Here is a 23475-nt window from a genome sequence, read left to right as displayed (position 1 = left end):
TCTGGTTTATTGCAAGACTCTTCTGTTCCATAGCATGTGCACACACGTGTCGGTGTGCCTGCACGCATGCCCGTGCCGTATCTGAAATCAGTCTGGGGCTCACCAAAGGCTCTCCCTGACCTTGTTTTTCACCACTCCCTCTCGCTGTCTCTTCTGTGCATCCACCAGCAGCCCTACAACCATCTGCCAGCATCTTCAACTCACAAACACCGTAACAGATGCTATTCATAAGTCCAGACGAGTGAGGTATGCCTTAACTTTGTGTTTCGGAAACAGACACCTGCCCAGGCAATGCCACCTCACCTGCTACGATCCAGCCCACTGTGATCCACTTTGGGCAGATCTGTCACCTATCGCATTTTTCCAGGTACCTCCAGGTACCTCCAGCTACTTTGCACTTCCTCTTCTCCTGGACTATCACCCCCAACTTCACAGGTTTACCAAAATCCTTGCGATTTGACCCCCAGTTCTTAATTCTTGCAGCCTCTAAAATAACTTGAGATTTCAACCGTTACATGCTGAGCAGCTAAGTAATCCAGTTCTGTGCTCAAGCCCAGGAAAGGAAATGCTACCGGCTAAAACCTGTCGAATTTCTGGCTCTGTGACAAGGCTGCCGAGGCGTCCCGAAGGCAGCACCCACCAGCACCCTGCGGGACGGCTGCTTCGGCGCCCCGGCAGCGCTGAAGTGGCCGCAGGCAGTGCAAAGCGCTCTGTCGCAGAGCGCAGCCGCCTCGGTGCATGTCCGGAGTTTCCAATCACAAATAGCAACAGACTCTGAAGGGATGTGCAGGCGGCTACTGCTTGATTAATGCGCGTGGCATCTGTTATTTCAGAGGGGCAATTACGATATATAAACACGCTACCTCCATAGCACCGTATTGATTTGTGCTGGCTGAAAACCTTTGCGGTTATTTTTTCCTTTCTCCTCCCACAAAAAAAAAAAAAATAATAATAATAATAATAATTTTCTTCTGAGCCCAATAAAACAGAAGATCTCGTTGGTTCTGTGTCATAACAGTACTACTGCATTCTGCGAGGAACCAGGCATCCTGCATCCGGCCATGAAATTCAGGTAATGACCCATAACCGAAGTAAATTAGTGTTTAATTCCCCGGCCCTCGCAGACAGCTTACTAATGGAAATTGATTTCTAGCTTTTTTCTTTTTCATTTAGCATGCTCGTGTAATGTCTTTATTTTAGATTCAAGTGCTTCCCAGCGATTTTTAGCCCAAAGGCTGGTGGACAGGCAACCACGGAAAGCATCTGGTTCACCAGCGGTCTGTTGACCATTCCCTGGGGACGGCAGAGACGCCCTGGCAGGCACAGGGGGCTCCTTCCGCCCTGCACTCACACCCCTGGATGTAGGCACGCTCTGGGCCAGATCCTCAGGTGGAGTAAATCAGTATAGCTCATACCCCTGCACAGAATTCATACCATTATGGACTGGATCCCTTACCCAAAGCTCTTGTACAATTACCACGCTCTTGCATGACAGTCTTTATATATTTGCATGGGCATATCACTCCCAGCCAGACCAAAGGGTGCTGCTCTGCCCCATAAAGTCACTCTCTGGCCTCCAGGCACCATGCTCATCCTCAAACCAAGCCCAGAGCCGCGTGTGTGGCATTGCTGTGGTGTTTGCACCCAGAAGCCAGCCTTGCCCCCCACCCAGCTGCTCACCCACCACTGAGGATCCCCGTAGCTCTTGCTGAATTTGGGCTCTGTGTAATCTGACACAGCCACCAGTGCGCACGCATACACACCCTTTTTTCTGCGGTTTAGGTAAAACTCAGCTGACGTTCCCTTCATTGTATAGAAGCACCAGCACTAGAGACAGAAGCTGGCCTTGGATGTCCAACCCAAGAAAGTCGGTGAGAGACGGTAAGGTTTTTTTAACAGCTCACACTCCATGAATTACACCAGCTGTGAGGCAAAACAAGATATAAAAACACAATGTTGTTTGCAACCTCCAGGTACTTCTGCAGCCTCCCTACTTCAAAAGAATTGGGAAGGGGTAAAAATCTGCTTTTCCCAGTTTGCTATTCTGAAGTACCATGGAAGAACTGAAACTCAGCTGCTGCTGTTTTATACTTTAAAAGCAGGACTAACAGCTATTATTTCTCTCAGTGTCTGGTTGATTTTCTGGTCCCACAGACACTTTAACAGTGCTATAAATTGTCTGGTAAGGGAATTGTTAGTTAGAGATAGTGTCTGGCGTATTTGTTCCTTATTGATGTATAAACTGGCTTGTGTGTCTTTCTGAAGACGAACACTTTGTAGCAGGATGATAATAATAACAATTAGTGTAGGCTATAGCAAAGTGTTAATTGTGAATTAGAACCCCAAACGGAGAAGCATATGCAGATCAGTCCTCTCCTTGTGCTCCCCGCTCCTCTGACTGGTCTTCAGAGTGCGAGGGACGTTTCTCAGGATGAGGGAATTTTCTGTGCCTCCTTCTCTCTTCTTGCATTGCAAAAACTGAATCTTTCCTGAGTGTATTTGTTCAGGTGCTTTATTTGCTGATGCACTAAACTTCTATGCTCCTGGAGAATCCTGTGTGTTACTCCTGATGAATGCTAATTTGGCTTTAATTCCTTCATGGATCAAAAGGGAAGGCAAGTAGAGAGACAGATGGAGGAAGGACACAAGACTGTCAGGTTCACAGCCTTATTGAGGATAATGACAGGGGAATGAAATGCTAGATGTTACCAGAGCTGTTTTGTGTGGAAGCATAATGTAATTATTAAAATAAATTTCTCTTCCTTCTTTTTATGCAATGTGGCTGTGGTTAGACTGTGAGCAAATTAAGAAACTTCTCCTCAGTTTACCTGTTTACAGAGGCAAGAATCCATCTCTGCCTGCTGGAACTGTAAGGAGGATTAAACAAGGTTCACTGAGCACTTAAAATCTGCTGTAAGGACATTGTCTTGTTATAGACCTCATTTAAAATACAAAGCCACAGTGACAAATTAGATGAAGTCAGAATGGACTGGGTTTTCTGGGCATGATCCGTCTGGGTTTTCATATTCAGAAGAGCATGCAGAGGAGAGATAACAGCTCTGAGATGCGTAGCCTCCGTGAACGTACACTGAAGTTTGTATGCTGTCTGACTTAGGCATTCAGAGGAGGAATGATAAAAGTAACCGCAGTCTTGTCTTCTAAGAATACAACCACCTTAGGTGAACCGTGCCACATATAGCTTGTAAGAACCCAGGAAATAAATAACGGTGGGGTGAGGGGCCTTTGGTTAGTAGATCAAGGGGAGAATGTAACCATGACAGAAATAATTGTCCCTACTTCCCAAATTGGGCAGAGAGAAGTCAGTAGCAGAGCTGAATACAATATTAAATACTTATCTTAGCCACTAAAGTGGAACATAGGCAATTAGAGAAAAAGCTTGGAAGATCAAAGTAGGAAAAAATATCCCTTCAAAGTGATAATCAATTATTGTTTTTAACCTTCAATAGGCAAAAGACTACTTCAAGCTGCCAAGGAAGGATGTGGGCTTATACTGTTGGTTTTACTGTCCTGCCTCATGTTGGAGGTTTCCTTGGCTGGTTCTTTAATCGGAAGGAAATACCTGTTTGGTATGAGAAGCTGAAAAAGCCTTCGTGGTGTCCATCCCGCAAAGTATTTCCTGTTGCTTGGACAGTCCTGTACACTGGCATGGGGTAAGTTCTGCCTACCACTCCCCACTTCGTCCTGTTGTCGTCAGTCATTTCAAACCCTCATTTGCTTTTGAGAGACCCATTTTCTCTGAATCAGCAGGGCCCCTCAGGTATGCTTACTCCCAGCTGATGAAGTACAGCCTGAGCCACCTTCTGAGTTCCTCAGGTTCGTGCTGCAGGCTCTGCTTTTGGCCAGGGACACAGCCCACACTTAGCATTGCGACAGGTTGCTAAGAACAGCCACTGCCCTGGGGAAATCATACGAGCCGCACCGGCATGGCACAGACGATGGGTCTGAGAGCAGAGAGGGCATGGAAGCATCTGTCATGCAAATATGGCAAATCCCTACTGCAGGACAATCTTCCCTGAGAAGGGTTCGTCTACACCATGGGCTCGCTCACTTCAGGACAGCAAAGCACTAATGCTTCTCTCTTCACAGCTATGCCTCCTACCTGATCTGGAATGACCTGGGCGGCTGCAGCAGCAAAGCTGTCATCCCGCTCGGCCTCTACGGGGCTCAGCTGGCCTTGAACTGGGCTTGGCCGCCCTTCTTCTTCGGTGCACGCAACCTGAAGATGGTAATGTATCTGGCCATCCATTCTGCTGCTGGAGGCTTGTTTGCTGGTGTCTCTGCCACGGTTTTGGAGCTTGTTTAGAGGATTTCTACCTAGCATTACGCAGCTGTAAAGAGAGCGACAAGAAGAGCTTTTACTCTGATATAATTCATGCTGCACCTGGCTGTGGACAATGGTATCAGTCCCTTCCACTCCCTGCCCTGTCTTCAGATAGCCAGCCCTACCCGAGCAGGGCGGGAGATCCAAAAGTCAATAGCCCAGCTGCTGCATCTCCTAGTTAAGGACTTGGGGTGAGAGATAAGTCCTCACAGTCACACCCTGCCCCTGCAAGCAGCTACCTTAGCATCTCTGTGGGGGCAGACTTACTGAGCAATTATTTTAATAACTGAGCTTATTGATACAATGCAAGGTGCATAGCAGAGCCTGTTAGGGGGAAATGCATGAAGCTTAGACGTGGCATGGCAGAGCTGGACACGTGCTATATTCAAGAAGCATTTATCTCAGGTGCCGAGGCCTGGGGATCACAGGGTGGGATGTATGTTTCCATCTGAACTTTGCCATTCTCTGTGTTAAAGGTGCATTTAGAAAGTTTAAGTGTTAGTAACCGTTGGTACTGACATAAGCATGTTTCTGATCTGTCTGCATAGGCATTATCAGCAGAAGGGGCCAGTGAGCATCACAAACAGTGTAGTGTATTTGTCTGTGGAACTTGATAGCAAAAAAATAACATTGGTCTTTGCTCCTGGATTGATGCATTCAGGTCTCACTCATTTGAGTCCAGGCTTTATGATCAGCGTAGGTGACTTCTCAGTGTTAAATCTCCCTGATTCCTATTCCTTCTCACCACCTTTAGCAGGAGTGTTTATAATCTTGTTGTATGTTCCCACAAGCGAGCATCACACTAATTTTCTTCTTTCTGCTCTCCAGGCACTGATTGACATCCTGTGCTTAGACAGCCTGGCGATAGGCATGATGTGCTCCTGGTACCGCATCAACAAGGTAGCGACGCTGCTGATGGTGCCTTACCTGGGCTGGCTGGCCATGGCGACTTGTCTCACCATTCGCATCTGGAAGGACAACCCTGAGCAAAAACCAGGAAAGAGCGAATAAGAGCAGGACAGAAATGAAGGCATTTTGTGAAACCAAACTATGCTGATGTGAACGAAGATCTAATCATTTGGGGCATTCATTCTGGGACATGCCTCCTCCTCCCACCTTCACCATGGTTGTATAAAACAAAGGTTTGCACCAAACACCTGTGTGCTCCTGTACAATAACCACGTCTTTGAGAACTTTTTTCCCCACCACTGTTGAGGTTTTGGGGCTGCAGCTGTATGATGACCATAACGCTATCAGGTCAAATTCCATTAGCCAAATTAGCATCTCATGATACCAGGGAAATTCAGAGTAGCAGTCCCGGACATCCTTCTGCACCGCTACCATTCCCCCAGAGAGCTGAACTTGTTCACACATGCGGGTAAATCCTATCTCCTCTTCTGGACCAAACAAAAATGCCCTTCACTGATGCACACCAATTTTAAAGGACTTGAGTTTTTGCTATTCTTGCTGTTGCTTCGTTTTCATGTATCACCTGGTTTGTGCTCTATACCATTAGCTTTTTATCTGTCAGATACTGAGCAAGCAGTAATCTGTCTTGCTCTGCTAGTGAAAGGGGACTTGGTACTTTGACTTCTATTTGTGGAGCATTGCACTTGTTGAGTTTCACGCTCCAAGATAAAGGAGCAATGATTAGAATGTAAATGCTAGTCCCAGAGGAAATCTCCGCCACCTCTGTGCACTATTCCTTACCAGAAAAGAAAGACTAATACGAGTGCCTTTGGGGGGGAACACCTTAAAATGTTTGTTTTCTTAAGTACAGAAACACACGAGCTTTTTTAAAATTCAGGAACTTGCTCACACTGCCCTGAAGGCTGTAATTATATGACTGGCAAAAAGTCACATGCCCACGCTGTAGGAGGCAGTACAGGTACCTCAGCCCAGTCTTTCCACTCCTGAATATTATTCAGCATGAAAGGTTAAAATACAAGCATTTCTAGAGAAATAGGACCAAGCCATGAAACAGAATCAGATATGAAATGTGAATGGACTAGCCCTTTTCTATCCTTTAGTCTGGTCCTTGCATTTGAGAGATCTGAACCTTAGATGTTGCCATCTAAGGAAATATTTACTATTATTTTTTTAATCAGTAGAAGCGATGTATGTGAAGAAAAGTGGCAAGTGAATCCTCTTTCTGGCAGCTGACTAGATTAAGGTGCGTGGGTTAACTTGCAAAGGGTTGGGGGTAGGGAGGCTTAGCTGGGGATGTAAAAAAATGTATTTGCTTTCAATAAAACCAAGCCACTTCTGTTTGGGAAAATAAATAAATCCAAGTTACTCTTGTTTTACTGCTTTGGCACTGGTTTTGCAAAAGGAACTCAAAAAATTCAATGGAATCTGTCTGGAGTCCGTGGGCTGTGCTCACGGACCAAAGAGAATGGGATAAGCAGCAGGGTTCTGCAGGGCTCCATCGGCCAGACTCACTCCTGAGTGTGTTTTAGAAGAAAACAGGGTGGGTTTAGAGCCTAAAGATCCCAAAGATGCCTTCAGCTGGGGTCCTGCACAGCAGAGACATTCTCACGTGGGGCTGCATCCCCGTAATGGGCTCTTCCATTACATTTCACCCACCCATTCAAGGTAAGGAACCTAAATCTCGCTGGCCCCTTTAAACAGCAGCAGCTCTGGGTTTGGGGTCCTTCCCGAGTCACGTCAAGGCTGATTTTCGGAGACGCTGAATGTTCCCGTGTCCAGCTCCTGTAAATGGAATAGCTAGGTGCTCAGCATGACTGAAAGCTAAGCCCAAGAGAAACAAATACCAGCAGCTGAGTGCAGATGAAATTTGTGGTGCTTTTTAAAATTTGGCCATATATCTTGTTCTGTCATTTTGATCCCATCCATTATTTTTCCCTTCTAGCTAAAGGACACTTTTATTCAGGACTGCTGCTGCAAGCATATTGCTGTAATCTCCCGAGTAAAAGCTGCATAAGAACAGGCCATTGAATAGATGTGACTGTAAGCAGTAGGACTATGAAGCAGGGAGCACTGCAAGCAGCACCAGGAAAATCATAAGCCACTTTTTAAAATTAAAAAATAATAAGAAGAAAAAATCTTACGTATTTCAGGGCTTTATATAACCATGTGTTACCACGCATCTTATTTACAGTGATGCCATGTCTGTGTCTTCCAGAAAGCCACATGCCAAAGGACAGGGAGACATAAATTATTACTTCCTAAAAAGAAACTAATACCTGGCCTGGAGATTCAATTCAGTGGAGTTAAGAATGATTTAGGGCAGCTGAACACCGTCATGCCTATCCTTTCCTAGTTAGCAGGGGAAAGCCATGAGGAACAGAGATGAGCAGAGCCATCTAGTGAAGCCAGGAGGAATAAGGCAGGTCTTTGCAGTGTTCTCCGTGTTTAAAAAAGGGGAAGAGTATTATTTAAATCACACATAAATTGGTAATTGACTTTCGACCTGGGTCAAACTTGCAATGTTTTGATAACATTCCAAAATTAAATATATGGATAGATATGTGAACAGCTTTCAGAATTACTCCTCTTTTCCCCTCTTCCTATTTTTTTTTCCTGCAGGTAAAGTAAAATCTTGAATTAAAAATAATAGATCTTTATTAACTTTTCATGTTTGTCTTACCCTTTTTCCCAGTTGGTGTGACCAGCTGACTTCTTGTCTTTATTCCAGTTCTTCTTCCTTCCAGTCCACCTGAAAGCACACTAATAGTTTCTCTTTCTTGCTTGCATTTTCTTGCAGGCAGCAAAAATAGCAAGTGTTCCTATGTGTAATATCCATAATAGCTAGCCATCAATTGACAAAGTTAAATTCAGCAAAGCACCCTCTTGTATTAATATTTAAAGCACCATTTAACGTATCTGCAATTTAAGCAGCTATACTGAAACCCTTTGCATAAAAATAGTTAATGATGTTCCAAAGTCAGCCATCTAGAAAATTTCTTAGCTATATTGTGCAGTGCAGAGCAGACCCAGACCCTGCCCTTGTGGGTTTCAGGGGCCCTGGTTTCGTGTCAGTGCCACCTAATGGGGCTGGTGCTGATTTTTCCCCAGGAAAGCCCAGAGAGAGCACGGAGAAGTTTTGCTTATGCCACCACAAAGCAGGCGTCTGGCAGGCTGGATCCATACCACCTTAGCAAGCATGCAAGGTGTTTGTCCAGCCCCCCTAAATTAGCTTTGGGAATGGATACCGTATCCCACCCCAGTGTCAGGGAACATTCATAACCCACGGCAGGACATGTCGTGGTCTACATGATTCAAGTGGTGACTCAGACAAAGGCCGTGCATTCATGACAGTTTTCACAGGGTCGTGGCATTTATAGAAGAGCCACCTCTCAGATCACCATGTCTAATGATGATCCCTCTCTTCAGGCTTCAGCCAGTCTTTCCAGAAAGCTGTATTTGATACTAAACTGACTGTACACTTGATCTTAGCCCAAAAGGCACATCCCCTGCTTGCTGGATACATGGTATTTTTGCATAAAACAAAATCTTTCTGCCTTTCAGCCCAGCCTCTTTCCCTAACCCTTGTCTCATTCAATAATTTACCAGCTGTTCCAGGAAATACTCCGGCTTCGGTAGTAAGGAACTTTAATTGACTTGCTGGTGTCTGCAGCTATGTTAAAATATACTCAAATGCTGGAGAGGATGTGCTGCTGTGTGTGTGTGACTCCTTAGCACTGGGTGGTGCTGAGCATCAGCTCCTGGGGCTTTGAGCACCTGCAGCATGGCTGGGGCTGACCTTCCTCTTGCTGCCAGGAAAACTGCAGCAGACTCCCAGCAGGAAGAAGGATGTGCTGCTTGCAGCTGCCATTACCTTCCAGTTGGACTTTGAATTAATCGGACAGCCAGCAGTGCCTGCCAACAAAGCAGACTCCTTCCCAGCTCCAGAGCTGTGTAGTAATGGGTGTGCAAGTGGTGGGGATCACAGGCCAAGGACGCCCAGGCTGCCACTGTGAAGATAAGGAAGGCAAGGAGGCGAGAGCATTGCTTATCTTTGCCTGCATCATGGCTCGTTTCAGCCCTGGTGTAGCTCTTTTCACAGGGAACTCAAGTCCTGTACAGAGGGACATGGGACCTGGCTGGGCTGGGCTGAACCCTGAGGGATTCTGCAGCAGCTGACACCAGCGTTTCCCTACCCCTGCTCCTGAACCTTGGCAGTATTGTCCTGCAGTGCAGTGAAAGGGACAGGTGAGGGCCTCCAGGGGCTGAGGGAAGGAAAGCTGCCTCTGCACATCACTGTCAGAGTGTTTATTTATTTATCACGTAACGGTAGTTACCGCCGGAAAAAGCAGGAGGGGGATTGCTGCCAGACAATGTATCTAGGGAGATGTTTTGTTACTGCCACCAGCTGTCCCTTTGGAATAGAGAGCACTTCTGAGCCATGACTCATACAGCCCGTGTCTTATTTCACTTTCCCATTTAGCCAAAAATGTTCCTTCAGCCCAAGAATGCAATAAAAGCTTCCTTTTCCTGGCAAGGACTTTCACAGCCAGGTGATCAGCAAAGGAGAGGAGGCATTTTAACTTCAGGAAAGGAGCTTCTGCTGTAATTAGAGGACCAGCAGATAACCTGCCTGAGAGGTCAAGAGAATACTCCTTTAAGACAAGAAAAAGTCATCAGATTATTTCAAGATACTGTAAAGTCAGTGGAAAAACTCGTCTGGACTTGGACAGATGCACAATCAGATCTTAACATGCAAGACAGCAGCAAAGCCAGAATCAAATCTCCCAGAAGAGGCTGACACCTCAGCCTTCCCTTGCTAGCAGTCCCCTCTGCTGGCAGCTTTCCCACTGCAGACAGCTCTTCAAGTCTTACTGCGGATTCGGTGACTTTGAGGTCTACTCCTTTCCACGACTCCATCTAGCTCTGCTCAGGCATTCTAGCCTCAATGCCCCAGAAGAGCAAAGCCAGAACTTTTAAAATACAGGGGGGACAGACTGCCAGATGCTGCAGGACACATCTGCCACAGGATGGAGAATGGGCTTGGGCAGGGAACCACAGCTTGGGTTTGTGCCCCTGAGAGGGAAGCAGCTGAATGGCCGATCCTGTGTCTGCAGTGCAGGGCTGTTGGAGGTTTCCCCAGACATGAAGAGCAGCTGCAGAAGGGGATTTGTTTAAGTGGGAAGAGTCCTCACCTACCAGCTGCATCCAGCTGCTAGGCTGCAGCGCACTGCTGGAGACGAGCAGGATTTAGCCCTTGCTGCAGAGGAGTGAACGAGGAGAGGCAATGGGCTGATGCTCGCTGTGTGAGACCTGACACGTGCAGACCTCGTGTACCTCTTCCGTGATCAAACAGCGATTCCACTGAGCGGGGCTCTCAGAGCAACACGGAATTCATAGGCAACTAAATAAACCATGATATCAATGAGGAGAGGGGCGGTGTGGGAGGAAGACTGGGTAGAAACGCTGGTTGGAAGCACAACGATTTTAGTTACCCTAAGTGCCACGGGGAGAAATCCTTGCCTGAGGGTAGCTGCGTCCCTGCCCCAGCTCCTTCTCTGAAATAGCTGCTGGGAAAAACATTTCCATCGCTGACTTCTGTCATTAGGCCGATGCATGCACGCTCTTGTACACACGCACTTCGGGGGAACTCGGGTCATTTAAAAACAACTGAACAGAACTGATCAAAGCTTTCATTCCTAAGGCTCTAATGCAAAATGTCAGATTGACAGCAGCTCGGTGGTGTCGCTTTATATTTTTGGCACAGGCAGACGCTGTAGGGGGGGGGATCATGACTATTTAGTGCACTGCCCTAGATGGAGCTGCGAAGCAGCTGGGGAAGGGCTGGGCAGAGGTAGAGTCTCCGTGCCACATTCCGGAGATTAGATAGGAGCTCAGGCCTGAACTCCACAGAGGGGCCAGGCCAGTGAAAGCTAAAGGCTGTAGGAAAGAAATGAGACCCTAACAGTCGAGAGCTTCCAAAAATAAAGAAAAGTGGGTCAGAGGGTCTGGAGAGGGGCTGGAGTGCTTTTTCAAAATACAGGGGGGAGAAGGAGACAAGCTGTCACTCATTAAGAGAGGATCCCCATCCCCAAAAACACTGCCTGAAATGTCAAAGGTGAGAGTAATTGGACAAGGGAGTTGGAATTTGAGCATAGTTACCAGGCAAGAGGAAAAACACTACACCTGCTCTCCAGGAAAGTATTTTAAGCTTAAAAATAAATAAAAGCTCACACCATGAAAATGAAAGATGTATGCTCTGCAGATAGGATGTCTTGGAACTTGTCAAATCCTTCACTGCACCGTTGTCACAATACGCTCCGTGCCAGCTATGCCAGTCATCAAATAAACAACTTTCTCATCACTAGCAAACAGAGTGGGAGTAAAAGGGTGGGTGGTGTGCCCTGTCCCCAGAGTGCATTTCAACGATGCTACTAATGATGAACTACAAAGGGTATTGTGAGTCTCACGGAAGTGTAGAAAGGCAGCCTGTTGTTAGCAAGGGGCTTGAAAAACTAGCCAGAAGACAAATTATTTGCCTAATGGCATAAATTCATTCCACTTTACTGAGAGTGCAGAACCCTCAAGAGTTGCCTCCAATGGTATTGTGAAGACTGAGTTTTGGCTGAAAGCAGGTACTCACGTTTGGTTTGTGCAAAGAACAATCCATCCTCAAACCAATGGCACTTCCCACTCAGTACAGACTGAACACTCAGTCAAATATAGCTTAATATTGCATATTTATCCAAATCTTGATGGTGGGTTCTGAGCTAAATCTGGAACCCAGGATCCTGGAGGGTTGATTTCCAATAAGCTTTAGCTAAAACTTGAGTTCTGCCCAACTACACACTTTCTATTTACTTCCACTCTCATGTCATGGCAGGATTAGTCTCTGAGAAAAATCATACTGAGGTTTTCATCAGGCTTGGCTCACATGGGATTTATACAACCCTTAAGTGAATTAAATTGTGAGAAATTGGAAGAATTTCATATAATTCTGAATTTAAAAGAGACAATCCTCCCAAACCGAACATATAAACCCCTTTTCGGAGCTCATGTGAGTCTTTGATCAACCCTGAGTATCCCTCCGAGCTCCTGCAGCCTCTGCTTGATATACTGCCGAGTAAACCAAACATCCCCAACTTTTGAAAACAGAACCTTTATAGTCCTTCTCATTCTTTGTACGAAAGGCAGATTCCACCCCCACACTAGGTCAGACAAATCAGTCAGTACCTTACCCAAATGTCTCCAGCACTGTTCTTAGCACACTGTTCACACCAGTCCCAAACATTGCTGCACCACCTCCCGGTCCTCACACAGACACAACTCACTTCTCATCACACCTCCACAGCCCCCTGTCCGTCTGATTCCTTGGCTCCTGTGCAATCACTCGCCGAACACCTGCAACCACTGCAGCAGCAAAGCGGAAAGAAACAAAAGAATACTGCAGGAATCACTAAGCTCATCAATTTTTCAAGTCCTTACTCTTAGCTATGTTATCACACCCAGTGCAGTGGGCATTTTTCAAACAGTCAGGCAGGGATGAGAAAAAATAACAGAACAATGTGCAGATGTTCAGCTCCTGCAAAAGAAATACTGTCCCGCTGTGAGTTATAAGCCTGACTCCAGGATATTTGGGATAACGTCTGGTTAGCATTTATGCCGATACAATCTGTAACACCAACTTCCACAAGCCCAAGGATTTCATCCTATTTTCTGTCTCCCTCCATGGAAGAGAAGCGTGGAAGGAAAGAACTGCTCCTCTGGACACCCCTGCTGTGACACTCCAGGTGGCCCACGAGGCCAAATCCACAACAATGAGGATTTTTCAGCAAGTCAAATGTGGACCACCCTTTTCCCCTCTTGCCTGAGCCAAAACAGTGGTCCTTCAAGGTTAGCAAAATAATAAGCTGGCAAATGAAGGCAGACGGAGACCCTGCCAGCTCTGCACCTTGCCAGCTATCTGTCATGCTAACGGGTAAACAGACACTGATGCTTCCATGATTTTCCATCCATTGCTTAGCCCGCCCACAACGAAGTCGTCACTTAATTTTAAATTAAAAAGGCACGAGGGATTGTTAAAAAGGCCTAGTGAAAGCTAGGGAAGGAGACGACATCTGAGAGCCCTGGGTCACCCTACCCCATCCAGCCTCTATCATTGCTGCTTTGTTCCATATTTAGCCCCTGACAACTGTGTGTAGTGCAGGAACTTCCAGCTCTGTTTTTTCCCTCCCCCCTCTGCCGTCTCCACTCCCTGAGAGCTTTCAGAAACTGCTTTCTTTTTCCCCCGTGGCCTTAACTTACTGCCCCTACACCCAAGAAGATGGCAGAGAAGCAGGAGGAGCCCAGCAGCGCTCAGAACGGTGAACCTGACAACGCCGAAGAGGGCGAGGGAAAAAAGAAGAAGAAGGTGAAGCGGGAAGACCTGCCACCCTTTGAAATTGTGACAGGGTAAGAGGTTTAGCTTTAAAGAGGGTGCAAAAGACTGAAACTGGGATCTTCAAAGGTCCCTGCCTCAGCTCTGGTGCTGGGTCATTAAAGGTGGTACCTTAAGCCAGTGCTCTTCTGAGTAGTCTTAAATGGTTTAAGTACTTAAAAGGCTTTAAGGCTTTCGTTATGGTGGGATTTTGTTAAAAGTTTCAATGCATTTTACAGGGGATGGATTCACCCCAGGCAGGCGGGCAGCCAAATCCATTTGTTTTCATACAAGCAGGTCTGTTTCCACAGTACTCACCAAGTCCCTGGTAGCACGCTGCAATGGGGTGACTTGCCTGACAATAAAGGGATGGAAGGTATGGGTCCTTGATGAACGCTGAATATTGATTTCTTGGTGTGATCAGTGGCTCTTGTCTGAAAGTTTCTCTGTCTGTGGATTAGGAAAAATACCCCTGCTATGGCTGATTTACTTTATGGACCTAAGGGACAGATTTTTCAAGAGAGTGAAAAGTCCACATTTTCAAGGGCTCCACACCCACAGCTGGAACCTGACTTTCAAAAAGCCTAACTCACAGAAGGGCACCAAAACAATAGGCAGTTTTCAAGACTGCAAAGCAGCAAGCAGCTCCTTTTGTTCCAGGGAGCCTGGCCTTTGAAAGAGGCAGATATAACAGAGATCTGCTAGGAAGCTGAACTCTGTCAGATGTAATTGACAGCTGCAAGTAGAAAAAAACTGTAATCTGCTATCTCTAAGCATTTCAAAATGCTCGTTGTAGTACTATCAAGATGCCCTGTGTAGCTCTTCCCTATAGACTCCCTCGGAAGTCACCAAGGCAGTGCTCCCAGCATATAACCCAAAACCACGATTTCTTCCAGCTGCTGGTATACAAACCTCAGGCCAGGCTCTAAAATCCCACTTGGAATCTTTCTGCCTGTGACAGGGCCACCGGTAAGAAAGGCTCCGCAAATAAAATTTGGCTGGCATTTCTGAAAAGCATGCAGGAGGTTTCATCTCGCACAATTGGGTTATGTCCCTGCATGGGGGTGAAAAAACAATTTTCTTCTTAAAAAAGTGTATGTTCTGAAAATCACTTCTTGTGGTGGGGCTGTTCACAGCCTTTAGTCTCTGTCGTGCACAATCATGCAAATAATACATCTGCTAGAACGGGGACTTTTAAGAAAAACACATTCCTCTGCTATGAACTGAGCCTGGACTAATGACAAACGTGGTGACAACTCCTAGATGCACGGAACACATACTAAATGAATCTCGTCAGGAAATTGTTTTTTTTTTTTTTTTTTTTTTTTTTTTTCAGCCGTAGAACACACAACTTTCAACTAGGACTGCCAAGGAATTGGGCAGTATCTTCAAACTTCCTTGCTAACCCCAACAACCCGGGTAGGAACCGGTGTGCTAATCGCGGCTGGAAAAAAAACCTTCATAGCTCTATGCTGCAATGAAAAGGTTTGTTGGAATGACAAGGCTGTTACAGATTTTGGCAGGACTTTCTACGCTTAAGAGGCAGCAGCAGGAACGTGAGGGGTGATGTCTGCAAAAAGAAAGGGTTAACAATAGGAAAACAACCCCCTGAGGCTTAGGAGGGAGCCACACCGCTGGAACCCGACCAGGGCACAGGGACTAGGGCAAGATCCCCAGGTGACACAAGGCAGCCTCAGGGAAGGCTTTTCAAGGAACGAGTTAAAGTCTGTGCTGTTGCACCTACGTACGTTAAGCTGTGAAAATCAGCTAGTGCCATTCAATATGCTGATACCAAGCAAGGCAAGAATTTAAGTTTCCAAAATGAAAGTACTCAAACGTTTGGTGAGGGACCCTAGAGCTGTCAGTACGTGATTATTTATTCTGTGATCGCTGTAACACTATTTGATAAGTGTTTAGAATGATCTGGTGAATTCCTGCAGGACTCACAACCAAGTATCACCTGATGATTCGTTTATTACCGCTATGCTGGCAATTAAAGGTGAGAATGAGGTAGTAAAGCAGAAATCCCAAAGGGCCCTGAAAGAGGTACAGAAAAATCCAGCAATTTTTACTTTCATTTTAAGGACCCCGCCAGTATAGGCTGTGCTTCGACCTGGTTTGAGCACTGTTTGGATTTTCTAATTATTTAGGAATTTTCACCCAATAAAGACAGTTATGTGAATTACGAGAAAACACGTAACTGTAACTGTGCAAGCACTTAAATTCAATTACACTGTCTACTACTCAAGCATTTCAGTTTTAGCCCTTGGATTAGGGGCATCTTGTGACACACAGCCAAGTTTTCAAGCTGAGGCTTACAGCCAAGACTGGCTTACATGAAAAAAGCTGGGAACCTAATCACTCTGTTTAAGAATATTAAGCCCCCCCGTGCTTTTTGTCAACACAGCCCTGGATAAATATAAGCCCCTGCTGTGTACGTTTCATGACATTTAAGGAGACACATTTATTTACACTTTACCCAGGGTGTAAATGAGGTTCCTCCTAGCAGTGATAAACCCTTGGTTCCTCCTAGAGCTGATCATTACTTTCTATAATCAATGAGCCCAGCATGAGTATGTTTATTTGTGAACAGTTGTCGAAGAGCAAGCAAATGGACACTGTTTTATAGGCTCCAGTAACTTAAGACCAGGTATAAATACTCACCAAAAAACATGTAAATGTAAAGAATATGTCCTACAAGTTTACTGCAGTTTTTAGACAATCCCACATTTTTATTCTCTCATTCTCTTCTCCTACCTGCCATGCAATGGCACAGGGCATTGTGACCATGCTGGGCAGCTGCTGCATTGCTCCAGCCTACCTCATTTCATGGTACTTAAATACACATTATAGACTGAGATTCTTGCCTCAAAGTTTCAATATTTTCATATTAATGTGATCTAACATCACAAAACAGCCTTGCTACTACCCAGGACAAGCACTTGGATAAATTAGGCTTGAGATGGTTAGAAAATCCCTAAAGAGCACCATTTAATGACCTCCACAGAAGCAGGAAAAATAATATTTCAGCTTTTACCTTCCCATGTACCGCAAGTGAGCTGTGACCACCTGCATCATATCATTAGAACAGATGATTTTTAGGAGCACTCTGACAGTTTGGTGCCTGTAAATAATTTAAGGAACCTTCCATATACATAAACCTCATGTGCAAGTCCTAAAGCAAATATGATGCCAGTAAAGAGAGGGAAATGGCAACAAAACATCTCCTCTAACTGCAAAAAAAAAAAAATTATATAAATATAAATATATATAAAAATATATATATATTTTTTTTTTAAAAAAAAAAAAAAAGGAGAAAAGCAATTAGCCTAGTTACTGAAATCGGTGGTATCTCTGCATTTTAATAAGTTTATACAGTTACATGCAAGACAACACGATTTTTATGTTTGGCATCTATAGCAGTACAGCTTCCAGCATAAGAAATACAAGAACTGAACTTGCATCTCCTTGGTATATTTTGTTGGCATTCCCTTTCTCTAAGGTTAGAACAACAACAACAAAAAAAAAGGTAAAATGAGGATAATATTAACATTCGTAAGCCACCTGCCATTCAATCACGGGAAAACAGGCTTGCCAAGAACTAGTGATTTACTCAGGAACGGAAAGAAAGCAATTCAAAGCTAAATCTCCAAAGAAGCAGGCTTTGTTTTTCATAGCAGATGACACAGCTATTTCAGGGATGCATTTTGATTTGCAATTGCTTGTAAAATGTCTTAAGCTACCCAAATAAACACCACGATACTTCATTTTGCAGTCAGTTATTAGGGTCATCTGCCAAGCACTCTGTAACTCCAAGGAGAGATTATGCAGCACACAGCATCCAAGCACTGCTCCAGTCTTACAGCACGCACGGTTCCTTCTTTCCCGTTCTTTCAGGGCTGCATCACTTGCTGTGGGGCTTTCCTGCTACGCAGAGACACCAGGCTCGAGTCCCCACTGCTAGGAAGAGTCACGTAGCAAGGACGCAGCTAAGCCCAGCCAGGGCTCGTGTTTACAATTCACACTTGTGCCAAAACGTCCTCCCTCCTCTGGTTTAGCTGGGATTAAGGAGATTCTTGCTAAGTAGCAAACAGTTTATTGGTTGGTTCTGTATCCACGATCAGCAAGTTTTCCAAGCTCTCAGCCAATTACTTAGACTTGGAAAATGCCCTTGGCTTTGCTTGAGTTCTTTATCAGAAACTTACTAATTAAATTGATGCATGTTCCATGCCACTAGGAGAACAGATTGAGGTGAACATTGCAGATAATCTTAGGCACCTAGATGATAGGCAAAAAGTTTGTCTAGAAAGCCCAACTAAACCCACCAGTGAGTCAATGCATCCTGGAGCAGTCCAGTGCTGTTCAAGCTGTTCATCAAAACATACAGACTTAATTTCACCACTGATGTCACTGCTTTGTGGTCAAGAGACTTAAATCAGGAATGGATGTCCGTGTGACTCTGCTGCGATACATTTAGATATATGATGTTATTTTAGAACAACTTACTGCAGCCTCACAAACTTACCTTTGAAACAAGGCAGTGGGTGGCTTGTTGGTCACACTCAGCTGGACTTTCAAAAATATCTTTTAAAATCATTAAATCATTAACTGAAGATTCATTAATTATCTAGGATATAAAGCAGGAGAAGTGCTGCTCTCCAAAGGATGTACCTTTTTTTAATAGCCTCAAAGAACAAGACAAAAGGAGTACAGGGAATAAGAGGCGCAATGCTGAATTAGAGTCTGATAATGCTCTTAATGAAATCAATGGAAGCCTTGCAATTCATCCGAAAGAAAATGAGACTAGCTCTAACTGGTAACTAAGTCACATGAAGTAAGGGAACAATGGAAAACGCTAAGAAATGGAAGTTAAAGCAGTCTTTCTGGGTAGTTTAGAAGCTCCGCATGCCAGTGCAAACTTCCCTTATGTAGGCCTGCGGAAACTCTCAGTGCAAACCAGAGAAGCACAGACCAGATCACACCAGAACAGAATGATTTATTTGCTTATTAATAAAAATAAAAGCCTGTATCTACACTACTGCTTCTCATCCCTCAATACACTGCCAGCTAGAACAGTAATCGCAGGAAGGGTCCCAAACAGGCTTTTCTATTAAGTCCCATCGTGTATAGAATTGATCTAAGCAGAACTGAACAGTGTAAGCACTTAATGTGGTTAAAAAAACAGCTGAAAACCTGCTTCTAGGAATATTTCTTCAAGTCAGACTTGTACTCTGAACTCGCATTGTTATGAATCAACGAAATGCAAAAAGAATTGTGGTGTTCCTTGACTGACAGCAACAGTAGATATTCCCAGCGTAGCTGCAATGCTCTGAACTAAATCATTTCGACTCATACATCTTGTTACATTTTGAAGACTAATGATCTTCCTCTCTCCGTACAGAGCACAGCTGCCAACCTACCCACAGCAACTCTCGCGCTACCTGGCTGGCGTAGCACACTGATATCCCAAGTGAAGTTGTTGGGCTGTAAAATCGTGCTGCTGGGAAATCCAACCCAGAAGTGTGAGCTCTAACTCCAGGCCTTTTACTGCGAATGTGCGTGGCAGGCCCAAATGCACCCTAGATACTACTGAAGGATCATAAAATATTAAACAGGGAGGCCGTTCTTTTATGGTTTAACTTCCTCAAAAGCCAAAAATGCCAAAGGACTTTGGCAGCAAGAATCTCTGGCTGTGACGAGTATGAACATACACGCACCAGTGAAGTTTAGAAACTCTGTTAAGTGGAATTAAACACTTAGGGAAGAATGCATTTAAGTGTTTAGAGCAGCACAGCTAAGGCAGCTTGATGATAGCGATAATTTACTTGAAGTTGGTTTCAGATAGCACACTATGTCTAATCCTTTTCAATGCAAAAATCCACTTGCTTTCAATATGTATTGCAGCAATTGCAGCCAGGTATGACATGAACTCCTCAATGCCTGGTCCCCACACTGGTCTGTCTGTTGATCCTTTCCCATTCCAATCGCTCCGATTTGGGGAACACCATGCTGTTTCAGGTGTTTCATACAGTCCCATCCTTACACCCTGTAGGAGTGTAGCTTTATCATTACACTCTTCAGGAAGACATCCACTGATTTTATAGAGCATCAGATTCGGCCCTTCACAGGTAGTCCTTATTCCAGACCCGCAACCACCCCACATTTTCACTGTGGTACAAAGCCGGATTTACATTAGCAAGCTGACAGTGCAGTCCCTCTGTCCCCACAGGACTAGGGGAGCACAGCATACTGACCTCGAGTCTATTCACTCTTTTCCATACCATTCATTTCCACCACCTCTGGAGAAACCTTGTAAGATGCCGCATTACAAATTCTTTCCCCTCAGCAGAACGACACTTTGCCACCTACTCCTGCAGCCTCGTTGCTCTCCCCAGTTAAAATTTCCAGGAGCCTCCGAATCTCTCCTGACCTTTGTCTGCTGTACGCCCTGGAGGGGTCTGACATTACAATCTGACTGGAGATGAGACAGGGATGAATAAGAGGCTCACTGTTTTATAAAGATTCATTAGAGCTTCAGTAGGAATATCAAGGTTATAGGTCCACCTAAAGCTCAGATGAGAGGATTACAACATCCTGGAAGATTACTGGCATGCAGCAAATGAAATGTTGTGTTATTACTTTTCATTATTTTGCCTTGGTTACTTTGCAGCCTTCACTCCCATCCTTCGTAGCATTTAGCAGGTCGCAAGGCGCGTTGTCAGCATCTTCTCACCTCACATCCTTCGAGCACTGGTTCTCATACTGAAGTACTCCACAGTTTGATGCTACAGGGGACAATCAGGAAAAGCTGGTACTCCATTAGAAAGAAACAGGTACTTGGAGATGATGCAGCTTTCTTTTTTCCCCTCTTCAATCAGCAGTACATAAAAGCTATACACAGTATTTTAAGGAGCTACTTTCAACTTTCCTACATAACAGCAGACCACCCTGCTTGGGTGAAAGCACTGGTAACACGTCTCGCTGTGACGGTTCACTTTGAATTATGCTAGTTTAGAAACCCAAAGGGAAAAAGGGCACAACAAAAAGAAGTGACTGAAGTTTATCAGCAGTATCCATGAAGCAGCTATCAAACTTCAGTGGGAAAAACACTCCTTCATAGCAAAGTCACGCTTGATCTCAGATATTCACACTTAGCTAAAGCCACAACATAATCCTACGGAATATTAGCACTCAACTGGTTCTGGAAGAATAAAGCCAGAACACGTACAAACTGCAGCTAGTCAGTTACACGTGCCTCTACTCAAAGGAAATCCAGACTGCAGAAGCACTGAGGGTAAAACATTAATTAGTAATGCCAGAGCTACCTAAACAATTAGGACAACAGATCTCACAGATTAACGTTGCAGAAGCATGCTGACAGAAGAGTATAAACGGCCCGGTAAATTTTGTAGTCTCAAAATGCATTTAAGCAGCAACTAGTTCTTCAAGTACCTCTATGCGGACAGCAGAAATGCACAGCCCAAGTTTGTCAAAATTCAGTGAAAAAGACCGGGTGTTCAGAATGGGTCTGAAAGCCTTACCACGCAGTAAAAGGAGCTGACCATCCTGTCGGTTTTAATGTGTTTTTGTCCTTTCCAAGGAAACATCTCCTTTCAGTACATGGCAGAAGACAGCCATGATAGATTGAGCTGGTCCAAGACCACACAGGAACTAAGCCAATCCTGTAACCCTTTATTATCCACCTCTGAGATGCTTCTCTCCTCTCCTTTCCACAGGGAGCGCCTCCCAGCCATATTTTTCAAATTCCAGTTCAGGAACGTGGAATACAGCTCAGGCAGGAACAAAACCTTCCTGTGCTACGTTGTGGAGACCCAAGGCAAAGAGTCAGTGACTTCTCGGGGCTACCTGGAAGATGAGCACGCAGCTGCCCACGCAGAAATTGCTTTCTTTAACACAATTTTGCCCAAGTGCGAATCAAGTCTCCGCTACAACGTCACCTGGTACGTCTCCTCCAGTCCCTGCGTGACCTGCGCTGATCGGATAACCGAGACCCTAAGGAAGAACAAGAACCTGCGCCTGACGATCATGGTGGGGCGCCTCTTCATGTGGGAAGAGCCAGAAATGCAGGCTGCTCTGAAAAAAATGAAGTCGGCTGGCTGCAAGCTGAGGATTATGAAGCCTCAAGACTTTGAGTATGTCTGGCAGAACTTTGTGGAACAGGAGGAAGGAGAGGAAGCAAAGGCGTTCGTGCCATGGGAGGACATTCAAGAGAACTTCCAGTATTACGAGGAAAAGCTGGCTGAGATTCTGCACTGAAGCTCACGTGAGTGAGGATTTCCATTTGCTCACCTTGCTCCTCGCGTTAGTATCAGATTCCTCTTTTTCTTCAGGTTGTTAAGGGCGTAACAGAGTCATTTCCAATTACTATTGCTCCCATATGTACCCAGCTATGTTTGTCAGTACCAGAATACTGAGAATTCTCCTAGGCAGTACCTTCCCCTTCAGAGGTATTAATGAAACAATTGGCTTCTTCACAGCAGAAGCTTCAGGGATTGAAAGCTCTTTTTTCCCCTCAGAGTAAACACCTCCAGGAAAAAAAATAAAAGGCAGGGTCACTAGATGCAATAAAAATACCCATTTCCTGCAGGCACGACACTCAAATGCATGTGAAAGCACAAGAGAAATGTACAAAAAATAGAACTTCCTCCACCCCCAAACTCTAGCACTCTAGAGCATAAACCTAAACAAAAATTCACAAAGGCACGTGAAGCCTCTAACACACCTCTCCCTTCTTCCCAGGACCAACTCAGGGAAGATCTGCGAACAGAGATGTGGCAGACTCGACATCTAGGACACTCCTGCTTTCCGAAGCTTTGACTCCAGCAGATGCAGTACTAACTCCTGCAAGATTAGGCTCTGATGGACTACCAATACACGTACAGCACCTTCGGTGTCTGGGATTTCCTGGTTTATTTTTTGTTCTTCTCCACCCACCCTCCCTCTCCCCCCTCCCCAACAAACCTGGGCTGCCTCTGCTGTAAGAAAAGGCAACAAACTGCGTGGCTTAAGCCTCGAAATGGAGCGCAGCGGATCAGCAGGACACGGGCGTAGGCCTCGCATACCAGGACTACTTTAGGAGAAGAGATCGTAGAACAAAGCTGCTGATTAGATAAATGTGCCTAGAAAGAATATACTTCATAAACATTAAAAAGAAAGGGAGTTAAGATGAATAAAAGTTTTATTCTTTGTCCTTCTCACTGATTGTAACTGATTTAACTTAGGGTTAACTCATCGATTGTACAGTTGTGACGGAGCCAACAGTACTTCATTTCAAATGCATCAAATACCTTTCTCCCCTTGTTCAGTGATGTCTGTGATATAAAACTGGGAAAAGGAAAGTGAAATAAAATTGGAAACCTCTAAAAAGAAGTAAAGCATTGTTATTCCTTCTGTTCCAAAGAGGTCCTACAATTAATCTGACAAGTGCAACACCCTGGGACAGCCACGTATGAAACATTTCCTTCCGAAGCGCAGCACGACGAGGAGAGTTACTGGGTGCCAAGAAGTTTCATGAGTACATGCAAGCATGGAGACACAGAGAGGGAAATAGGGGCATTTGCTTTCCATGTAAGACAAGGCTCAGACCAAACAAAGGTGACAGGGAAGCTCACCGAGTCACACGGGTTGTTCTTGCGTTACTTTTTGATGCTGGTTGCTGCATTGTCGCAGGCTGTGGTGCTTCGCCCACACAGCCCGACTGCAGGAGTGTCTCCACTCAAACTGCGCTCAGTTCTGGCACAAACCTTCCAGGCAACAAAAACAAGCACCG

At 45.1% G+C, this 23475-nt stretch overlaps 2 protein-coding genes across 4 annotated transcripts; both read left to right on the top strand.

Annotated features, from left to right (window-relative positions):
- The first annotated feature begins 397 nt into the window (after nucleotides 1-397).
- TSPO2 (translocator protein 2) lies at nucleotides 398-6628 on the top strand. Of its 3 annotated transcripts, none has more exons than XM_035347129.1 (6): nucleotides 398-1072; nucleotides 1208-1389; nucleotides 1817-1881; nucleotides 3468-3671; nucleotides 4108-4246; nucleotides 5171-6628. In XM_035347129.1, the coding sequence occupies exons 4-6, from the start codon at nucleotides 3499-3501 to the stop codon at nucleotides 5351-5353; spliced, it is 495 nt and encodes a 164-aa protein (XP_035203020.1). In that variant the 5' UTR covers nucleotides 398-1072; nucleotides 1208-1389; nucleotides 1817-1881; nucleotides 3468-3498; the 3' UTR covers nucleotides 5354-6628. The 3 variants fall into 3 exon arrangements, with proteins under 3 accessions (XP_035203020.1, XP_035203019.1, XP_035203021.1); XM_035347128.1 differs by having other exon boundaries at nucleotides 1783-1881; XM_035347130.1 differs by lacking the exon at nucleotides 1208-1389 and having other exon boundaries at nucleotides 1783-1881.
- Nucleotides 6629-13356: 6728 nt separating this feature from the next.
- On the top strand, nucleotides 13357-23075 carry APOBEC2 (apolipoprotein B mRNA editing enzyme catalytic subunit 2). The gene is made up of 3 exons (XM_035347119.1): nucleotides 13357-13720; nucleotides 21422-21969; nucleotides 22446-23075. The coding sequence occupies exons 1-2, from the start codon at nucleotides 13593-13595 to the stop codon at nucleotides 21960-21962; spliced, it is 669 nt and encodes a 222-aa protein (XP_035203010.1). The 5' UTR covers nucleotides 13357-13592; the 3' UTR covers nucleotides 21963-21969; nucleotides 22446-23075.
- Nucleotides 23076-23475: the final 400 nt, after the last annotated feature.

This window comes from Oxyura jamaicensis, chromosome 26 (genome assembly GCF_011077185.1).
Source record: "Oxyura jamaicensis isolate SHBP4307 breed ruddy duck chromosome 26, BPBGC_Ojam_1.0, whole genome shotgun sequence".
Lineage (NCBI taxonomy): Eukaryota > Metazoa > Chordata > Aves > Anseriformes > Anatidae > Oxyura > Oxyura jamaicensis.
Note: the sequence above shows the minus strand (reverse complement) of the source record. Positions and strands in the feature narration are given on the sequence as shown.